Source organism: Ictidomys tridecemlineatus, chromosome 2 (assembly GCF_052094955.1).
Source record: "Ictidomys tridecemlineatus isolate mIctTri1 chromosome 2, mIctTri1.hap1, whole genome shotgun sequence".
NCBI classification, from domain to species: domain Eukaryota; kingdom Metazoa; phylum Chordata; class Mammalia; order Rodentia; family Sciuridae; genus Ictidomys; species Ictidomys tridecemlineatus.
The window spans coordinates 595,001-610,988 of record NC_135478.1 but is presented as its reverse complement, the minus strand read 5'-3'; the positions used below and the strand labels follow the sequence as shown (position 1 = coordinate 610,988).

At 61.6% G+C, this 15,988-nt stretch overlaps 1 protein-coding gene across 6 annotated transcripts; it reads right to left on the bottom strand.

Moving 5' to 3' along the window:
* Positions 1 to 2,027: 2,027 nt before the first annotated feature.
* Arhgap45 (Rho GTPase activating protein 45) lies at positions 2,028 to 15,515 on the bottom strand. 6 transcript variants are annotated; one of them, XM_021730811.3, is made up of 23 exons: positions 15,160 to 15,515; positions 13,972 to 14,302; positions 11,219 to 11,362; positions 10,946 to 11,030; positions 10,792 to 10,864; positions 10,598 to 10,664; positions 10,330 to 10,467; positions 10,177 to 10,241; positions 9,917 to 10,027; positions 9,764 to 9,844; positions 7,260 to 7,448; positions 6,934 to 7,071; positions 6,672 to 6,862; positions 6,426 to 6,550; positions 6,260 to 6,343; positions 6,066 to 6,170; positions 5,791 to 5,963; positions 5,054 to 5,242; positions 4,845 to 4,982; positions 4,430 to 4,656; positions 4,141 to 4,351; positions 3,375 to 3,483; positions 2,028 to 2,926 (listed from the first exon to the last, which is right to left on the bottom strand). In XM_021730811.3, exons 1-23 carry the CDS (start codon positions 15,247 to 15,249, stop codon positions 2,604 to 2,606), a joined length of 3,387 nt encoding a protein of 1,128 aa, XP_021586486.2. In that variant the 5' UTR covers positions 15,250 to 15,515; the 3' UTR covers positions 2,028 to 2,603. The 6 variants fall into 6 exon arrangements, with proteins under 6 accessions (XP_021586486.2, XP_040146709.2, XP_040146712.2 ...); XM_040290775.2 differs by lacking the exon at positions 15,160 to 15,515 and adding an exon at positions 14,962 to 15,113; XM_040290778.2 differs by lacking the exon at positions 15,160 to 15,515 and adding an exon at positions 14,962 to 15,113 and having other exon boundaries at positions 6,465 to 6,550.
* Between the last annotated feature and the right edge of the window lie 473 nt (positions 15,516 to 15,988).

Here is a 15,988-nt window from a genome sequence, read left to right as displayed (position 1 = left end):
CTTGATGTGCCACCATCCCGTGTCTAGTTCTGAAGCACTGTCACTCCAAAGAGAAACCCGTCCCCTCCCAGCCCTGCACCCACAGATCTACATCCTGCCTCTGGACTCTCCTGCATTGGGGGTCTCTTGTCACTGGGTCACGCTCTGGCCTTGTGTGTCTGGTTCTCATAGGGCATAAGGTCCTTGGGTCCATCCACGCTGCAGCTGTCACCTCGCTCCTGCTTGTGGCTGAGGACACTCCAGGTGTGCCTGGACCAGGCTGGGTGTCCCTTCACCTGGGACATTGACCTTGGGCTGCGCTGGCACTTGACTATGGTGCAGAGCTGCTGAGGCCATCTGTGGGCAAATGTGTGGTGACAGGCTCTCGTTGCTCTGGGCATACACCAGGAGTGGCCGAGCTGGTAGGTGGTGCTCGGACCTGCTTGGCGGCTGCATGTCTCACCCCAGCCTGCACTGGGCCCTGGCTTCTCACCCTCACTGCTCACCGGCACCTCTTAATGTATACCTTTTTTTTTTTTTAATATATTTTACTTTTATTTAAAAAAAATTTTTTAATGTTTTTTGGTTGTAACTGGACACAACACCTTTATTTTACTTATTTATCTTTATGTGGTGCTGAGGATGGAACCCAGGGCCTTGCAGGTGCTGAGAAGGTGTTCGACCTCAGTCCAACCCCAGGCCCTTCTTTGAGTGAAGCTCTCGTGGTAGATGTGAAGTGACTTGTTTGTAGATTTTGGTTCCTTACCAGATACGAGATTTGCAAAGACTTCTTTTCATGGCCCTTAAGTACCCACATGGTTACTTGTTTACAAGTGGGCCTTCCCGTACATTTAGATGGGGCCTAACTACCCTGGACCAAAGAGGGTCTGGACCCGTCAGAGGCAGGGCCTCTCCTGGCCACCCTGAAGTGCTATTATGTGAAAACCCAGACACACAGGGGTCTGTTCGGAGGTTCCCTTTTTTCCAGGGATCGATTATGCTTTTAGCCTTATAGTATGTCTAACAGGTAGAGCAAGTGTCCCTTCTCTCCAAAAATAGACACGCTGCTTTTTAAAATCACCTTGCCTAATATGAGCCCATCACTGCAGGAGGTCCCTGGAGCCCCCAGATCCAGAGGCAGGAAGCAGCAGGGGGGTACAGGAGTTGGGAGGCAGTGTGAGTCTGAGAAGGTAGAACATTCCAGGGATGGATGCTGGACAACAGCTCAGATGCAGTCAGCTGCTGGGTGTGCCTCTTGATGCCAGCAAGATAAGGTGGGCTGAGGTGACTTGGTGGTGGACGCTTGTCTAGGCTGCACGAGACCCTGGGTCCATCCCCACTCAAGGGCCACAGGAAATGCTTCTGGCCTTGTGGGCCAGTAGGTTCCTGTCACCCTCCCTCAACTTGACTTGTGGCAGGAGTGGTGGCCGTGGTAACCTAGACCCCCGCCTGCTGCCTGCCAAGAAGACCCTGTGCCCTGCAGGCAGCTCAGTGCAGCTTCATGTAGGGTCTGGGGCTGCAGGTCCTGATGGCGGCTGCTGCGTGGGGAAGGAGGGCTTCTCCTCCACCATCTGCTGTGGAGCCCTGCCTGGAGTCAAAGCTCACCTCTTTCTGCCCAGGAAATTTGCCCTGGGTGAGCCTCAGGGCCTCACCCAGCAGTGACCCCCCGCACCATCCCTCAGGTGAGGGTCAGGACCAAGAGGCGGGTGGGTAGTGGCCACTCCTCCACTGGCCGTGACAGAGAGCAGGCTGAGTATGCGTGAGCTCCAGGTTCGGTCTCCAGAAGGTCACGAGTCAAATTTTGCCACAGCCTGGCCCCTGGCAGCCACGGGGGGTGGCAAGGGACCTTGCAGCGGAGAACATGCTCTCCATGCGGACCGCTCTGCAGGCCATCCCGGAGCTGTAGGCTGCCTCCAGGACTCCCAGGCTTGCCAAACCACCAGGCTGGCAGAGGGGACCTCCTCCCCATGGCCCTCCTCAGCCAAGAAGCCAAGGACACACCACGGGCCTGTGGCCCAGCTTCCCCCTTCCCAGGGCCACAGCACACAGACCAGGTATAAGTTTATTTTAAGCAAAACAGACACATTTCCAAGAAGTGCATGGTGACCTGCGAGAGACTGCACTGTGTACCCAGACCTGGGTGACCTGGACTCTAGGTGTCCAGAGCTTTCTGGAAAAGTGAGCAAATCCCAAAGTCAGCCTGCCCCTACTGACCCCCAGCCTGGGCTTCAGTGTCAAGACTGGCCTGCACCCCAGTTCCACAGCACCCAGAACAGCCTCCAGCCCCGCAGGGGTGAGGAGACATCAGTGCAGGGCCTAAGATTGAGAGCCCAGGGGCAGCGAGGGGACTTGGACCGGACTGCTCCACCTACACAGCCCTGTGGGCCGACCAAAGATAGGGAGCTTCCCCAAGAGCCAGGTCTCCAGCTCAGCCGAGCCGAGGTGAGAAGCTTCAGGAGGAGGCTGCCGCCCTGTCGGCCAGCAGGACTGTGCCAGCACAGGTGCTCTCACCCAGGACAGGCCTGCGAGGCTAGCCCAGCCTTGAGATGCAGATGGCCCCAAGAGGCAGAGACACAGACCAGGTATAAGAGAAGCTGGCAGTTGTCCCCACCCACCACCCCAGCTCAGAGGAAATCTGGCTGTCGCCCCCAGCAGGTGCCTGCCGCCATCTGCCCACCACGGAGTCTCATGGTGGGCCGCTGGGCCTGCGCCATGTTGTTGGACTGGTTGGTGTTGTAGGTTGAGAGCTGCAGCACTTGGTCCTCCTCGTCCTCCTCCTCCCCCAGCTGCCCCTCACTGCCACTGCGGCTCCGGCCAGCCTCCAGGCCGGCTTCACCCTCCTTCTCCAGAAAGCTGAGGTGGTGCAGGGCGCTGGCGTCTGAGGACGACAAGGGATCCGAGCCCTCTTCCAGCTCTGAGTCAGAATCGTTAGATGCAACTCGGGATTCTGGGAAGGCCGGACAGAGAGGGAGAGAGAATGGAGTGGAGGACCTGGCTCAGTGGACACGGGGTGGACACTGGGACATCTCCACCTGAGTCAAATCCCAGGGTCCCCACCCCAGCCTGCTCCCTCTCTCAGATACTACACTCCCCCCAGGGAAGCATTTGGCCTGGCCCCATGTTGGCGCCTCAAAGACTCAAGGCCTGTGGGCAGCGATCGTCATGGCCATTCCTCAGTGCAGATGGCCACCTTGGAAAGAAGGCATTGTTGGCTTGGTTACAACACTTGAAAGGACAGTGCTGAATACTGGGTACACGTGGTGTTCGTGACAGACGACCCCACAGAAGTGCAGTCTTGGGCACCGCGACTCCAACCTGTGCTGTGCACGCAGGCCCTACTGTGGACACATGTGCCCACTGGCACCAGGGCCTGGCCTCCCTGCAGCCCCACTCACCTCGGCCCCTGTCCTCTGCCTCCTCCTGCAGGGCATAGGCAGACTCCTCTCCAGCCTCCGGGTAGGGCATGGAAACCACCACCTCTGCCCGCTGACTGGGTGGCCCATCCTGCCAGGGGGAAGGGAGTCAGGGAGGCCGCAGCTCCAGCTGCCCCAGACCCTGAAAGTAAGAACTGCTGCTACTGAGGCTGTGTGATGTCCCAGTGTCCACTCCGTGTCCACTCCCACAGCTTGTGCAAATAGGCCTGCTCCTCCTGAAACAGCCCCTGCACTCCTGCTCCCAGCCCACCCGCTCTGCCAGACGGGCCAGGCCCAGCACACACGCCAGCGTCAGAGCCATGGAGTCCTGGCCCCAGTCCTGAGGGTCCCTGGCTCTCGGGGGCTCACTGAGGCTGGTGGGGGTAAGAGAAAACTCAGGAACACCACGAGATGCCAGGAGACGGGTGAAGAAACACAAGGAGGACTTGAAGAGAAGAGAGGAGCAGATGCTGTGAGGAAAGGGAACGAACTTAAAGAACCCCAGCCAGGCCTCTGGCTGAAGTGGCCCCAGCTGCCCACGTGCAGGAAGTGGAGCAGGTGGACGGTGGAGGCCAGCAGTGCCTTTGTTTCCCCAGCACTCTGTCCCAGGGCTCAGACACACCTTGTATAGTCTCTGTTCCCAAGACAACTGGCTGCTCTGTCCCAAACAAGGGCTTCCCAGTGTTGTCCCCACCTGCTGGCACCCACACCCTCCTGTGCACGGCTGTGGCTCCGACCCCTGCCTCACCTGGCACCCTGGTGCCTCCTCAGGCTCCTCCTCGAAGATAAGGCTGTAGTGGACGATGAGGGTCTCAATGACACGGGCCTGGTGGGGATAGTCCACCAGAGAGGAGAGGGAGATGGTGGCCTCTGTGGGTCGCGGCCGCAGCAGTGTTGGCCCAAATACAATGCCCAGGTTCCCTGGGGTCATCTTGTTATCCTGTTCCACCTCCACTATCCTGGGGCACGAGAGCACAGGGTGTGTGAGTGGCTCCTGGAGCCGGCCTGAAACCCTGGGCCCCAGCCCTACGACTTACCTGCGCAGGTGTCTCAGCAGATACTGCAATGTGGCCAGGTTCTCCGGGGGCAGGTCCCGCAGCAGCTCCCGTAGGCGGCCCACCATAACAGCAGCTGCCGCCTCGCTCTCAGACCCATCCTGCCGGCCCCTGGACGCCGTCTTGGCCTCGGCCTCTGCCTTCAGGCTGTCCTTGGCCAGCCCCACGAGCTCGTGGTATAGGCGGAAAGATATGAGAGGCTCCGGCAGCTGCAGGAGGGTGTCAGGACCAGAGTCAGAGGGCTGGTCTAGCCTGCCGCCATAGCCACGCCCAGCCACACCAGGGCTCCACCCACTGCAGCAACCGACTCCGCCCCAGTCCTCCTGAGAGCACCTGTGCCCACGCCCCTCCGCGCTCTGGCCACGCCCCTTCGGTGCACACCTCCAGCGCGCCTCACCTGGCGCAGGTAGAGCTTGAGGACGTTGCTGATGTCGTGCGGTAAGGCCTGCGACAGCTCCACCAGTTCCTTGCCGGTCTCGAAGGCCTGGCACAGCTTCTCCACGCGCGTCTTCACACCGTTGACCCGGTAGATGCCCTGCGGTGCAGCTGTCAGCCTCTGCCCGTCCTCCCAGGACCCGGGAATCCCACCAGTTCCCAGAGACGCACCTTGACGCGCAGCGCGCGCCGTTCGATCTCGCAGACGCACTTCTTGACGATGAAAGGCACGCCATCCTGGGTACCGCGGGCTGCCTGGCTGAAGTCCTGGCCGAAGAGCTGCAGGCGGCCCTGCAGCTTCTTGTGGCCGCACTGAATCGCCAGGGTCTCCAGGCACTTCTTGTGGCAGGCTAGGCAGCACTGGGGGTCAGCAGGCAGCGAGCCTCAGCCCGGGCAGGCGGGGCTCCACCTGCACCTTCCTCCCTGGAGCCCTTGCGATTTCCATGACATCCTCTGAAGGCACAAGCCAGACTGCTCCCGGCAGGCAGACACCCCTCTTGGGTGGAACTCCTGCTGCTTGGGGTTGGGGCTGGGATTTCTTTCTTCTTTTTTTTTTTCAGTACTAGTATTAGGGATTGAACTTAGGGGTTCTCTACCACCGAGCCACATCCCAGCCCTATTTTGTATTTTATTTAGAGACAGAATCACTGAGTTGCTTAGCACCTCACCATTGCTGAGGCTGGCTTTGAACTTGCGATCCTCCTGCCTCAGCCTCCCCAGCTGCTGGGATTACAGGTGAGTGCCACTGTACCCAGCTGAAAACTGGTGTTTCTATACCCCTGTCCTGCCGCCTTTCAACCCCCTGATTTTCCTGCCACAGCCCAGGGCTTCAACATTGGCTCTCACATCCCCCCCAGACACTCTGCACTCCCCCGCAGCACTGCTGCCCCAATGGGCGAGGCGTGTACCTCCTCACACTCCGCTCCTTGGAAGTACACGTAGCTGTTACATTCCCTGCACTTGGCCGGTGTCCGGAGCTTCCGAAGCCGGTGGGTGCGGGCTGCCTTGGACAGCCCCACATTGCGAAAAGGGCCGCTGGGTACAGCCACAGGCAGCTCAGGAGCCATGCCATTGAGGTCAGCTAGGCGTGAGACGGGCAGCCAGTGTCACAAGGCAGGAGGGGCAAAGCCCTGGACGGGGTTCCAGAGCTCTCTCCCTCCCCTCTCAGGCCACAGTTCCTCACCCTGCTCAAAGGCAGACACCTCTGGGCCACCTTCCTGCTCCACCAGCTCCTCACTGGGTGACACGGCACCGCTGGATGACATGCGCTGAAACTTCTTAAAGTCCTCTATGTAGGACAGAGGACTGTCAGACTTCCCAAGCCAGGGTGACTAGCAGCTCCCTGCCCCAGCCCGCTGGGCAGGCCTCAGGCCTCACCTGAGCCCAGCCTGGGGTCCAGACTCCTGTCGGAGTCTGAGATGGAGATGGGCCAGGACTTGTGCACCTGGTGTCCCCGCACCCCTGGGGAAGAAGGAGGGTGTGTCCAGCACAGGCCTCAGGCGGCCTTGGGAACCAGTGTCCCCTGCTCTCACCAGGCACTCACCCCTGGGCTCCTTGGCAGGCGCCCCTTCGTTAGGCCCACCTTCCTCAGGGGAGCTGCCAGTGGCCTCTGTCCCCACCATGTCCCCGACGTTGAAGCTGCCCTTCCGGGCACGCATGATGGGAGACCTGGTGGAAGGGTGAGGAGGAAGGGTCGGCAGGGCCTCACAGCAGCCCTGCCCCTCCAGGTGGGAAGCCTGCCCCCCGAACCGGTGCCTGTGCCCGGGAGCCGGCTGGGCGGGTGGCGTACCAGGAGCTGGAGGAGACGTGGGGCTCGAAGTCGTAGCGCACGTCGGGCTCCTCGCCACGCTGCAGCTGGCGCACGTGGGAGGCGTACTGCTGGCCCGGGTCGTAGAGCTTGCTGCTCTCGCACAGCATCTGGAAGTGCACCGGCAGGGGCGCCGTCTGCATGTGCATCAGCTGGTAGTAGGAGATGGTGGCCTGCGGGCAGCACCCACAGGTGAGCCGCCGCCCTGCAGGCTCCACGGCCAGAGCCCCGCCCCCGCACGCACCGACTTGATGGTCTGGTCGCTCTGCCGGATGACCTCCTGGATCTGCCGCAGTGCTGTCACCTTGGTGTCCTCCAGTTCCTGCTTCTGTGTCTTAGCATCCGCCACACAGGTGCGATAGGTGGCCATGGCTTCCTCCGCCTGAGGGTGGGGGGGAGCGGCTCAGCCCTCAGCAGGACCCAGCCAAGCCATGCAGAAACCCGGGGAGGAGCCAGGCAGGAGAGGGTGCGTGCGCAGAGGCCTGGAGATGGGACTTCACACAAGTGCGGGAGATGCTGCCCAGGGTCTCCTCCTACCAGACCCTCTGCTGACCCTCCTGCTGCCCTCACCTTGTTCTTGGCTTCCTCCTCCAGCCGCCGCCTCTTGTCCAGGGTCTTGGAGGCTGCATTGCCCGCCCCAGGTCCTGAGCTGGCCTGCTCCTCCTCTGCCTTGGCCACCAGGAAGCGGGCCTTGTCATGGTCCTCGGAGCGCTGCATGTAGCTCTGCTTGGCCTTGCGCAGGTTGGCCTCTGCCTCCTGCTGGGTGGTGAGAAGGCGAGGTGGGGCCGGGTGCAGCTTCTCCTCCAGCCCTGGCTGCTCCCACCCTCTTCTCCAGCCCCAGCTCCGGCACCCAGCAGGACCAAGCCAAGCCACGCAGGAACCACAGTCCCGTCTGGCACACAGTGGTCCCTGCCCAACAGCAGCAGAATCGGAGGTGACACCCGCAACCAGACCCCTCAAGGAGTGCGATAGCCTCTGACAGAAACACAGGTGCGACTGGAGTCGGAGGCTGGCAGGAAGCCAGACACCCCTGAGCACCAGGAACCTGCTCAGAAGCCACCGGCCCAGGAGGCCCCTCAGCCCAAACCATCAGAGGCCAAATGTGCAGAAAAGAACCAGGGGCTCAGCCACCACTCGCTGGTGGAACTCTTGCTCAGTCCTCAGCCAAAAAAAGAAGAAGAAAAGGAAAAAGTACGGCAAGTATTAAGAGAACATTTCAAAATAATCCCATGTGTGGGAATCCCTTTTGATGGACAACACAAAACTCCATGTAAAAAAGCCAGAGCTGTGGATGGACCTGTCAACTTACTGAGACCCTGTCTCAAAATAAAATGAAGACGGGCTTCAGTGGTGCACACCTGTAATCCCAGCGGCTGGGGAGGCTGAGGCAGGAGGATTGCACGTTCGAAGCCAGCCTCAGCAACTTAGTGAGGCAGTAAGCAACTCAGAGAGACCCTGTCTCTAAATAAGATATAAAATAGGGCTGGGGATGTGGCTCAGTGGCACAGCACTCCTGGTTCAATCCGACAAAACACACAGACTACTGCAATCAACTACCACCAGGGCTTCTTCCTGCAAAACAAGCAGGGCAGATCAAACCCAGAAACACGAGGGCCTGGGGGCACGGCTCGGTGGACAGCGCCAGCCTAGCTCGTGTGAGGTCTTGGGTTCCATGCCTAGTCCCGAAAAAGCAACCAATAAAAGGATTGAAAGAAGAAACAAAGTCAAGCGGAATGTGTCAGCCACACTCACAGCCCCAGCAACTCGGGAAGCTGAGGCAGGAGACACAAGTTAAAGGCCAGCCTCAGCAACTCAGTGAGATCCCGTCTGAAAACCAGAAATTAAAAAGGGCTGAGGAGAAGTACCAGGAGAAGGACACAGGAAGGTCAGCTGTGTGAGAGAAGAATCTGCTCTATTTAGGAAATAAAAATGTCCAGGACCACGGGCATCAGGCTAGGAGAAGACCATGCTTCGTTTTGGAGCTTCAGACAGCCGACTCATCTTCCTAACTGGTGGCTTGGAATTTACATGCCTAAATCAGTCTAAGTCTCAGGGATCCCTTCAGCCCTCAGCTAATCTTAAACGGAATAAACTGAATACATACTTTAAAGTGGATGAATAAACAGGGCCGGGGACGTGGTTCACTGGTGCCCCTGGGTTCAATCCCAGCACTCGGAGAGGCGGGGGAAAGGTCAAGCCATCAAGTAGGTAGGAGGAGTCTATAATTCACAGTGTTGGGATCAGAGTTCCCCAACAGGTGAAGAGCTCTATCAAACCAATACAAGATAATAATAATGGAAGAAGAAGGCCCTGTCTGAGGCCCACCAAGGAAAGGGCTATAACCTGAGGTCTCACAAAGCTGAGAAGCATGGCCATGGTGCAGCAGCAAAGCCATCCTGTACCTGTCTCCACCATGACATCTGTTTTGGATCTGAGATAAACCCTCACAAGCTCTGGAGGTGGGAGCACAGTTGTCTCGGCTGTGATGCTTGTTAAAGCAACTGCCCTTCCACATACTGAGCCACAGAAGCCTCAGCTGAGTGCTGAGCAGCTGCCATGGAACGAGGCTGCATCGTCTGGACCCTAAGGGGTGAACTTCTCGGTGCAGGGGTCAGTGGAGAGACAAGCGCCAAAATGGTCACCCAGGAGCTGCGGAGCTGCTGGAGTTGGCTGGTATACGCTGGAAGCGTCCAGGAAGGGGCTTCTCACCCCACCCCACCCCACCCCCGCGCTGCTAACTCAGCTAAAAAGACGAACCATAGTCCACGGTGCTGCTGAAGCCACCCGAAAGGGAACTGGGGAGCCAACCCCAGACGAGAGTGACTGGGCCTCAGTGTCCCCCTCTCGTGGGGACTAGCTCTCTGCAGCCCGAGGAAACCCGGCTTCTCCCCACTTCTGAACCACCCGCAGTGGGAACCGGGGAGCAGAGGGCCTCAGTCCTGGGCACGCAACCCGGGCCAGACCGTGCTGTGGCTGCGATCGACGCCTGCGCAAAAAGGCGCAGGAGCGCAGGCGCAGTGCTAGCACAGCCTCCGAGTGGCAGGAAGGCGAAGTCACACGCCTGCTACCCCTACCAGCTTCCTCTGTGCCCGGTGCCAGGATTCCTTGATCTCCTTCCGGCGCCGCTCATGCTCCAGCCGCCGCAGGGTCAGGGGCTGGGGAGAGATGGTCCCTCAGTGGGGGCCCTGGCCACACCCCCACCAGCCCACCCCGGAGGCCCAGCCCACCTGCATGAAGGTCTGGGTCTGTAGCGTGCCCACCGCCTGCACCATGCCGTGGCCAAACTCCAGGTCCTGCTCCAGGGCCAGCGAGTAGATGGACAGGAGGGGCATGTGGGGCTGTGGGGGTGGGGCCAGTCACTGAGGTGGGGAGGGATGGCCCGGGCAGCAGCCCAGCTCTGGAACCCTGTCACCTCTCAGAGCCCCTGCAGCCATAGCCCGCTCCTGTAGTACGGAAGGGAGGCCCGGTCCCAGCCCGCGGGGCCCACCTCGTGCATGACACTCTGTCTGCAGTTGTGGACGATCTTCTGTAGGCCTTTGGCAAACTCCATCTCTGCAGGGTGTGAGGTGCCAAGTGTCAGAAGGCGCCGGTGCACCGACTCCCGGGGCCCTCTGGCAGACCCCACAGGGCCCACCCTCACCCAGAGCCGTCCGCTTCTCCAGGTAGCCAATGAGGTCCTTCATGTACTTGGCCATGTTCTTGGCATACTGCAGTGCAGCGTCCACACCACCCTCACAGCGCTGCAGGAGCACGTCCACTTCCTCCGGGGGTGGGCAGCCTGTGGGGCACCTGCTCAGCCTGGAAGGCCACCACCCAGCCATCTGGCCACCCTGCCCTCTCCGTCCAGCTCAGTGCCGGCCTCTGGTGCCCAGCCCACGCACCTGCCCCTGGGGCTCTGGGACACTTACCTTCCTCACAGTCCTCAGTGCTGGGCAGGGGGCCCTCACTGCCTTGTCCGTACAGGTTCTCCATGGACTGCTCAGAGGGAGACGCTAGTGAGACCAGCCCTGGGGATCCTGCCCTGCAGGAGGTGGCCACCACCTGCCTGAGGGGGGAGCACACCCACAGGTGGATGCAGACCCGCCCCACCCCCGCTGCTCACCTGGCTAGGGTCCCCAGGGGGCACGGCCAGGAGCGTGCTGCTGTCCACTTCGCCCATGAGGAACTCGGACACACTGCAGGGCCAGAGGGTCAGCACCAGAGGCACATGGCACCATGTCCCTCAGCCCGCCCCAGGGGCTCCCGTGTGAGCTCACGTGCTGCTGAAGGACACAGCCATGGTCTCCAGGGCCTTCTCGAACTCCCTCTTGTCCGACTCATTGTGGGACTCATAGTGGAAGGCTGGGAAGCAGAGGACACTCTGAAAGGCCATCATCCCTTAGCTCACTGACAGAGCCTCACCCAAGCATCAGGGAGCCGCTGTGCCTGCCAAACGCCTGTGCATCCTTCAAAACCCACTTCAGAGAGCGCCCCCTCCAGGAAGTCCTGCCTGGCAGACAGGCCTGGCTGCCCCCTGCCCATCTGCTGACCTTTGACCTTGGCAATGAGGGTGCCAGCAGCAGTGAGGGTCTCCACGGTGTTCAGCAGTGGGTACTTGGAGATGACCTGGCGCATCACACGCAGGGCCTCACCCAGGCACTCGTGGGCCAGTGGCCGGCGGGCCTCAAGGAGATCTGCTGGTCAGAGTGGGTGTGAGCAGGAAAGAAGGGGCCAGTCCCAGGGGGTCTGCTGTGTCCTCACAGCTCCTGTCCCCAGGTGAGCACACTGAGGCCGAAGTGGGAGAGGGCAGCCAGGAGACCCAGGGGAGGGACTCACCCTCTCTGGGCTCCTGGTCAGGTCTGCACAGACCGGTCCTCGGCCTAGACAGTCCCTTCCACTCAGAACTCCTTCAGACCCTCCGGAAAACAAACTGCTGCTGTCCAAGGCCAAGTCCTGGCCTCCTCCTCCACGCAGCCCCCTGGTTCCGGCCTGCCCTTCTGCCTGCTTGAGCACCGGGCCGGCCACCCCTCACCTCCCACGGCGCAATCCTGGCAGCTACTGCAGTGGGCACCTCCACTCTGCACATGAGGAAGCCGAGGCCCGGGGACACTTCCACTTCACCGGCTCTGAGGGCGGGAACGGCAGGGAAGCACCTGTCTGGCTTTACTTCCTGGGCCACCAGGAGCCAAGGGCTGGGAACTAGTCGTGGTGTGTGGGGATAGGACTTCAATGCCCCCTCAAACGCTCTAAGTCAGAAGCTTTTATAAAAATGGGGAGCTGGGGAATGTGGGCCACTGGTGAACCCCTTGTCTACCTGCGAACGAGGACTTGGGTTCCAGCCCCAGCACCCTCTCCCAGCAAAAGAAACCAAACAGGAAGAGTGTGGGTGAGCTAGCGGAGAGAATGGCAGGGATCCTGGAAGGTCAAGAATGACGGGACAGTGAGATCCGGGAGAGGACCGCTGGAGGGTGCCCCCAAGCCAAGTGAAGCCTGAACATCACTGCCCGTCCCTTCTCAGCACCAAGACCTCCAGACCCCCAGAGGGGATTTCAGGAATCTAGGGAAGGCCACGCCCCTGCCCTCCACCACACTCCTTCCCGGGCCTGCCCCTAAGGGCCTGGGTCACCTAGATTCCCACAGCACCCCTCCACCCGAGACGTGGGCTACAGGAGGGGCACCTGCCAAGTGCAGAGATGCAAGGCTGACGTGGCCAAGGCAAGTGTTCGGCAGCTGTGCGTCCCTGGCGGCCAGCCCGGAGCGCCACTGGGGGGCGGGGGCACCTTGCACCCCGCGCTGCCCCTCACCTCAGGGTCCCACCAGGCAGCACACACGGGGCATCCTCCCACGCTGGGTGCGCCCACCGTCTGGCAGATGCACCTGGCGTGGTGGGACCCGGACGGCGACCGTGCACCTGGGAGTAGGTGCCTGACTGGTGGGGGTCTCTGTGGCTGGCCAGCGGCCAAACCGGCTTTGGCCAGTATGGCAACCCCTGCCCCGCAGAGGAGAACCCCGCCCCTGCGTCCAGCTGCCCTTTGTTAGGGTCCTCGGCTCCTGGCTACAGGTAGCGCTGGAGGGATCCAAGGCTGTGCGGCTCCAAGAAGGGCAGTCCAGGACGGGTGGGGAAACCAAGGCCCGAGAAGAGACCAAGGGCGAGGAGGTCTCCATGAGCATAAACTACTCTGGAGACCTTCGCGCTAATCCCACGGCGCCTGTGTCCCTGCCCCGGCTTACAGAACCAGCGCCTGCGCTGTAGACAGGACAGTGGCTAGCCCAGAGTCTCCGGCCGGCAGGGGCGGCTCCAGGACTCCAACCCGCCTCCTGCTGGCGCCAGGTTCTTCCCCGCGCAGGGCGTCCCTGGGACGCAGGGCTGTGAGTCTGCAAGATGTCCCCGGGCTGCGCCCAGCCCACGCCGAACCTCCAAGGAAGCGCCAGGCTCGGAAGGAACCGAGATTAGGGTTTCCCCAGGAAACTGGCTCTGGCCTCCACCCCCGGGACCAGATAACCCGCAGGCTCCCACCCCTCTCAGCAGGGCCTAGGCCACACAGCCTCTGTTATCCCCCAGAAAGCAGCGAAGCTGAGGTCCAGCCTGCTGGAACCTCGGTTTCCTCATCTGTGGGATGGGCTGCTTAGGGGAGCAGGTCAGGGCGCTCCAACGGTGCGGCCCTGGCACTGCGGTTTAGTGTGGGGCTGAAGATGGTTCAGGAGGTGCTGTGCCCGCCCCCGTCGAAGTGCCCGCCTGAGCTGCCAGGGACAAACAGGAAGCAGATGAAAATAACTCGGCAGGAAGCAGGACTGTCAGCAGCCGCGTGGAGAAAACGGAACTGCTATCGCGCAGGCCTCAGCCCCAGCACCTCCTGCTACCTTCATGGGCCCCACAGCCTCTCCACCCAGACCGCAGCCCACCTTCAGCCCACAGCCTCCAGAGCAGATGAACCCGCCCCTCCTCTGCAGGAACACCCTCTATGGCTCCCGTAGCCTCCAGGGTTATGTCCAGGGCCCTCAGACCCACGCCACAGCCTCGTTCTCACGGTGGGCACACCAGGGCCCTCCACACCTTTGCATTTGTTCTCTGTTTCCATGTTTGAGCCTGGCACAGGACGGTCCCTCCACTGAAATGCTTTTCCCTCCTCCTGATCACCCAACTCCTACACATCCCTCTGAATCCGGGTGGTCATGGCCTCCTCCCGGCAGCCTCTCTGCAACCCATCTGGACCTTCCCCAAGTCCCTCCCTGCTTCCTTTTTGACCATGCCTACGTCCACTCAGCCTTCCACCCTGGCCGCCCGGTCTCGGCTGACTCTCACCGTCATGCAACACACACTCCTTCAGCTTTTCAAGGCCCTCTGCGAAGCGGGCCACATCGGCCAGCAGGTTTGAGATGTCCTCCACCGCATCGGGGCCAGGCCCCTCGGTGGGCAGCTCGGCAGGGCTGGAGGCAGTCAGAGGGCTTCGGTAGCCCCGGCCTAGTGTCCAGGAGGCAGCGCCGGGGAGCGGGAAGCCAGCAGCACTGGCGTGGCGGCTCAGGCTGGTGGGCCGCTTGAGGGTGCCTGTGGCCTTGGCACCTGAGGACACAGCGGGGGGCTCCAGGCTGGGCCCGGGGAACACCACATCCACTCCATCTCTCTTGGGAAGCTCCTGGGAGGGCGGGAAAGAGGGTAGAGGGTGCTTCAGCTTTGACAGTGCCTCGGTTTCCCCAGAAATGAAGTGTGACTCTGGAGAATCTTCAGCCTTGTTCCAGGGGAGTCAAAGGCCAGAGGTCAGGGGCTGAGATTGGGACCTGTGGCCCCCCCCCCACGGCACCTGTTACCCAACATCCTCTTCCCTGGAGCTTTTCACAAACAACGGTCCCTGCCCAAACCACAGCCAGGGGTGGAGTGCGCAGAGGCGCTTGGGGGAGGGGAACCCCACTTCCTGGTGGGGGTAGGGAGGCCAGAGGCAGCCCTCCGCCTGAGTCGACCCCCGGCTCCTGCGGATGTGTCCTCTTCGGAAAAGGCTCCTCCGACAGTTCCTGTAGGCCCAGGCTCTGGTAGACCTCTGAGTCCTAGGGACACCCCAGGCCTTATGGACAGAGGCCCCCAAACTCCTAAACTGGAGACGCCCTCAGCCCCTGGGGACACTCCCTCTCCCAGACCACTGTGCCACACAGATCCATAAGATGACCTGCTATCAACACGCAGCCCAACCGGGGCTGCAGCCCCCCCCTCCTTCAACAGCTCCTGAGCCCCCTCCTGCAGAGCTCCGGGCCCACTCCCACTCTGGCACTGTCCCGACCAACTAGCCCTGAGGCCCCCTACCGTGAGCCGAATACCCAGGTCCTGGCCTGTTCCTAGTGACCTCTGCCATCCAGCCTGGTGGGGACTGTAGCTGGCGTGGGTGCCCCATCGCCGGCCCAGCATGGTGTGGCCAGTGCTGTACCTCACGCTGCCCGCGGAAGCGCCCCTGTGCCTCCAGCGGGTGTTGCCCCAGTTCCCCGCCCGTCTGCCAGGACTCACCCCTGAGGGCTGCGGGCTGGGGCTTCCCGCCCGGTTCTTTTTGGAGATGGAAGGGGTTTTCATGAGCTCCCGCTTCTTCCTGGAGAACATGGTGGGGTCAGAGGGGTGACCCCGGGGGCCGGCAGGTCGGCTCGCTGGGGGGTCTTGGAAATGCAGCTCCTAGCGCTGGCTGCCTGGAGACCACATTGCCACGGGCCACCCCCTCCCCAGCTGTCAGGCCCACGTGACAGGCCGGGCCCTCATTGGCGCTCGGGTCGCCGGCACAGGAAAGGCCTCCGAGGCGGCACCGCAGACCCACCCCACAGATCCGCTGAGGTGCGAGCCTCAGCCTGCCAGACGGCAGAGTGGGCGCGATCAGAGGTCGCAGGCCGCCCCGCCCCGCCCCGGCTTCCTCTTTCAGGAGCCGCGAAGTCCACACCCGCGCGGGTGGTGAGGCGCTCTCAGTGTACACAGCAGGGCGGCGACCACAGGGATGCTGACCTTCAACTCAAACACACCCACCCAGCTGCCAGTGGGAGCGCACAGACCCCTGGGCTCGGGATAGCTGGGTTCGGATTTTCACCCAGATGAGGCAGAGGGCTGGAGCCTCAGGCCAGGAGGCGACAGGGGCACCCCCTCCACCCGCAGGTACACCCCTCCCTCACTTTTCTGGTCACTGGCCTCAGCTCAGCTCTCCACCCTGTCCCATTCCTGCTTTCCAGGTCCTGAGCCCACCCAGGGTGCCACTGGATCTGCAGGGTGGGGTGTGCACCTCAGAGAGCCGGCAACCGCTGGAACCAGTGTCCACAGGGGACACCCATCTTCTCCCCAGCGGGCCCCCAGTCTGAGG

Excerpts from the sequence above, each read along its gene's own strand:
- Arhgap45 (XM_040290775.2), bottom strand. The coding sequence starts at position 15,063 with ATGCTGGGCCGGCGATGGGGCACCCACGCCAGCTACAGTCCCCACCAG. Across the intron at positions 14,303-14,961 it reads ACCTGGGTATTCGGCTCACG|GAGCTTCCCAAGAGAGATGG; the intron begins GTAGGGGGCCTC and ends CCGCCCTCCCAG. Across the intron at positions 5,964-6,065 it reads GGTGTCTGCCTTTGAGCAGG|CTGACCTCAATGGCATGGCT; the intron begins GTGAGGAACTGT and ends TCTCACGCCTAG.